This window comes from Rattus norvegicus, chromosome 1 (genome assembly GCF_036323735.1).
Source record: "Rattus norvegicus strain BN/NHsdMcwi chromosome 1, GRCr8, whole genome shotgun sequence".
NCBI classification, from domain to species: Eukaryota; Metazoa; Chordata; class Mammalia; order Rodentia; family Muridae; genus Rattus; species Rattus norvegicus.
In genome coordinates this window covers 10503422-10507715 of record NC_086019.1, presented here as the reverse complement: position 1 = coordinate 10507715, position 4294 = coordinate 10503422, and the positions used below count along the sequence as shown (strand labels likewise).

At 42.5% G+C, this 4294-nt stretch overlaps 1 protein-coding gene across 1 annotated transcript; it reads left to right on the top strand.

Annotated features, from left to right (window-relative positions):
* Positions 1-2500: 2500 nt before the first annotated feature.
* On the top strand, positions 2501-3512 carry C1h3orf38 (similar to human chromosome 3 open reading frame 38). Its single transcript, XM_039095487.2, has one exon. It carries the CDS (start codon positions 2559-2561, stop codon positions 3405-3407), a length of 849 nt encoding a protein of 282 aa, XP_038951415.2. The 5' UTR covers positions 2501-2558; the 3' UTR covers positions 3408-3512.
* The last annotated feature ends 782 nt before the right edge of the window (positions 3513-4294 follow it).

Sequence of the window (4294 nt, the reverse complement as noted above, 5' to 3'; positions counted from 1 at the left end):
AGAGAGAGAGAGAGAGAGAGAGAGAGAAGAGAGAGAGAGAAGAGAGAGTCAGTCCTTTTCCAGAGCACCAGATTTTGATTCCCAATAAACATGTCAGGTAGTTCACAATCACTGTAACTCCAACTCCACAGGGACCCAACCCCTTTGACCTCTATTGGCACTTGCAGTCATTGGGCACATACACATAATTCAAATAAATCTTTAAAAGTTCTAAATGTGATTTCTGTGTATAAAAAATAATTTTAACACACATCTGTCAAGATCAAAAACTACCTAGGGAAGAAAGGATTTATTTCATCTTATACCTTCTGGTCCGTCATCTGGGGAAATCATGGCAGGAACCCTGGAGCAGGAGCTGATGCAGAGGCCATGGCGGAGTGCTGCTCACCCACATGCTCTCCATGGCGTACTCGGCTAGCTTTCTTAGAGCCACCCAGGACCACTACCCCTAGGATGGTACCACCTGTAGTGGGCTGGGCCCTCCCACATCAATCAAGAAAATGCACCATAGCCTTGCCCACAACCCAATCTAGTGGGTGCACTTTCTTAATTGAAGTATCCTTTTCCAAAATGGCTCTGGCTTGTGCCAAGTTGACATAAAATTAGCAGCACACCATCTTCTACTCAGTCAATCTTTTCTTTCTTTCCTTTTTTTTTGAGATTTATTTATTTAATGTGAGTGCTCTATCTGCATATACACCTGCAGGCCAGAAGAAGGCATCAGATCCCATTACAGATGGTTGTGAGCCACCATGTGGTTGCTGGGAATGAACTCAGGACCTCTAGAAGAGCAGCCAGTGCTCTTAACCTCTGAGCCATCTCTCCAGCCCCCTTCAATTTTTTCTTACTGTAGAAAAGCATATTAACTGAAATAATTATTTGAAGAAGGAAATCCTGATGCAAAGGCAACCAGTCATTCTTTCAGACAAAAATAGTTATATCCCTCTATCATATTTGTATTAGACTTTCATTGCTATGACAAAATATTCAACGTTAAAAAATCTTAAAAGAAAGATTTGTCTTGGCTCATGGTTCAGAGGTTTCACTGCATGGTCAATTCCATCACTTTTAGGTCTTTGGTGAGGTTGAACAGCATACTGGAGAGCATGTGGTAAAGCAAAGCTGCTTGTGTCATAATAGCCAGGAAGCAAGAGAGCAAGAAGGAACCAGGAATATGATAAACTCTTCAGGTACACATTCAATGACTTACTTCCTACTAGATCCCATCTCCTAGTATCCGGCACTATAGACGCTTTGACCCCTACCCATTGCCCCAGAGGTCAGTACTCCTTTAACACAGAGAGTTGGGCCCCTTCCTGTTGTCCCAGAGGTCAGTACATCCCAGGTTATTTCCCCAGATGTCAGTAAGCCAAGAGACTTTAACCCCACCCACCATTCTGCTGTTACCTAACCAAGGCTAGAGTACCACCCTAACTATAAATTAACGTCAGTAACCTCTAGTTTCCACAGCTCAATTTCACACATACCAGAATTATGCACTCCTGCTGTATGGATGCATATCCCCATTCTGCTTCCAGCACGCACTCTGACTTATGAGAACCAAGATCATGTGAGTCCCAGCATACACTGATTTGCCGTGAGACCTAGTTCATGAGAAGGCACAGCTCTTAATTGCTGTCCCTGGCCTACACTCCAGCCCTGTGTGCATAGATGTCTATGTAGTCAGAATATATATGACTTTCAGTTGTCAGTGGACCCCCTGTCACTTTACAAGCACCCTGGCTCATGAGATCAGAGGATGAGTAATGCCTCAACTCCACCTCCCACATACTTACTCACTGCACTGTATATAGTCAGAGGCCATGCCACCCCTAGCCATATAGGGATAATCTTAGCTATCCCATCCAGATACTAGCAATAAGTGATTCCACAATTGAAGTTCAAGTGTCACCAAGCTGAGCCAACAAGAGCCAAACACTAGTCAAAGTGCTCATTCAACACAGGAGTAACACAAAGGTTAACCAGCAAATGTATTCCAGATGTGCATACCCCAGTGCAAAACCACAAGTTCCATGAAAAGCCAAGATAACTTGTCTCCTTCAAAATTACCAGTACCAGCTGGGCAGTGGTGGTGCATGCCTTTAATCCCAGCACCCAGAAGGCAGAGGCAGGTGGATCCCTAATTTTGAGGCCAACCTGGTCTACAGAGCAAGTTCCAGAACAGCCAGGGCTTCACAGAGAAACCCTGTTTTGAACCTCTCCCAACCAGTGCTTGTGCCAAAAAAACAAAACAAAACAAAAACAAAAACCTAAACAAAATAACAAAATAGAGTACCATAGAAATGGCCACCAATGAGGGACTTGCAGAAATTTTCAGAAAAATAGTTCAGAATAAAATGGTTACAAATATGTTCAGAGAACTCAAAGAAGTCAGGCATAAACTCATGAATGAATTCAAAGAAGCATACCAATAATCTGTTGAATGAATTCCAGGAAAATGCAAATAGCTGAATGCAATTTGAAAGTCAATTCACGGCCCGCGGGCGGTGAGGGCGACATTGGTGGCGTCGTCCTCTGCCCCCTTCCCCGGGGGCGAGATGTCGGGGCTCAGCCACTTAGAGTCGGAAGGCTGCCGGAATCTACTCGGCATGCTGGACAATGACGAGATCATGGCCCTTTGCGACACCGTCACCAACAGCCTGGTGCAGCCTGTGGACCGCCAAGATGCTATTCGTGCAATATTAGTGTACAGCCAAAATGTAGAAGAACTTCTGAGGCGCAAAAAAGTCCACCGAGAAGTCATATTTAAGTATTTGGCAACACAAGGGGTGGTTGTACCTCCAACTACTGAAAAACATGGTCTTATTCAGTATGCAAAAAGTTACTGGGAAGAACAGTCTCCAAAACTGAAGGAGACGGCAGAGCCAGTTAAAAAGACGGAGGACAGCCAGCTCTTTGAGCAGCAGGCAAAGGAAGATAAAGAAGCTGAAAAGGTTGATTGTCGTCGCTTAGGAGAAGAATTTTGTCACTGGTTCTTTGAACTTCTTACTTCTCAGAATCCTTTTTTGGGACCACCTCAGGATAAATGGGGCCCACAGCACTTCTGGCATGATGTGAAGCTTAGGTTTTATTATAACACCTCAGAACAAAACATGACAGACTACGAAGGAGCAGAAATGGTGAGCCTTCGTTTACTGTCATTGGTGAAAGAGGAATTTCTTTTTCTCAGTCCCAACCTTGATTCTCAAGGACTAAAATGTGCGTCTTCTCCTCATGGACTAGTTATGGTTGGAGTTGCAGGGACTGTCCACCGCGGAAATTCTTGTTTGGGCATATTTGAACAAATTTTTTTTTTATATTTTTCCTGTGGTTTTTTTTTCAGTTACTACTGTACTTTATTGTGTTCAACCAAATCACCATGTTACAAAAATAGCAAGCTGCCATAATAAAAAATAAGGCTCCTCTATCCAGCACCAGATAGCATCATTTTACTTTCAAGCCTAGAAATTGCACACTTGTATATAAACCAACCGAAGATGAGGATTGAGAGTTCATCTTGGTGGATTTTTCCTTTGATGAATATGAAGTGTCCTTCCTTATCTTTTTTGATGACTTTTAATTGAAAATTGATTTTATTTGATATTAGAATGGCTACTCCAGCTTGCTTCTTCTGACCATTTGCTTGGAAAGTTGTTTTCACTCTGAGGTAGTGTCTGTCTTTGTCCTGAGGTGTGTTTCCTGTAGGCAGCAGAATGCAGGGTCCTCATTGCGTATCCAGTTTGTTAATCTATGTCTTTTTATTGGGGAGTTGAGGCCATTGATGTTGAGAGATATTAAGGAATAGTGATTATTGCTTCCTGTTATATTCATATTTGGATGTGAGGTTATGTTTGTGTGCTTTTCTTCTCTTTGTTTTGTTGCCAAGACGATTAGTTTCTTGCTTCTTCTAGGGTATAGCTTGCCTCCTTATGTTGGGCTTTACCCTTTATTATCCTTTGTAGTGCTGGATTTGTAGAAAGATATTGTGTAAATTTGGTTTTGTCATGGAATATCTTGGTTTCTCCATCTATGTTAATTGAGAGTTTTGCAGGATACAGTAACCTGGGCTGGCATTTGTGTTCTCTTAGGGTCTGTATGACATCTGTCCAGGCTCTTCTGGCCTTCATAGTTTCTGGCGAAAAGTCTGGTGTGATTCTGATAGGTCTGCCTTTATATGTTACTTGACCTTTTTCCCTTACTGCTTTTAATATTCTTTCTTTATTTTGTGCGTTTGGTGTTTTGACTATTATGTGACGGGAGGTGTTTCTTTTCTGGTCCAATCTATTTGGAGTTC

Excerpts from the sequence above, each read along its gene's own strand:
- C1h3orf38 (XM_039095487.2), top strand. The coding sequence starts at position 2,559 with ATGTCGGGGCTCAGCCACTTAGAGTCGGAAGGCTGCCGGAATCTACTC.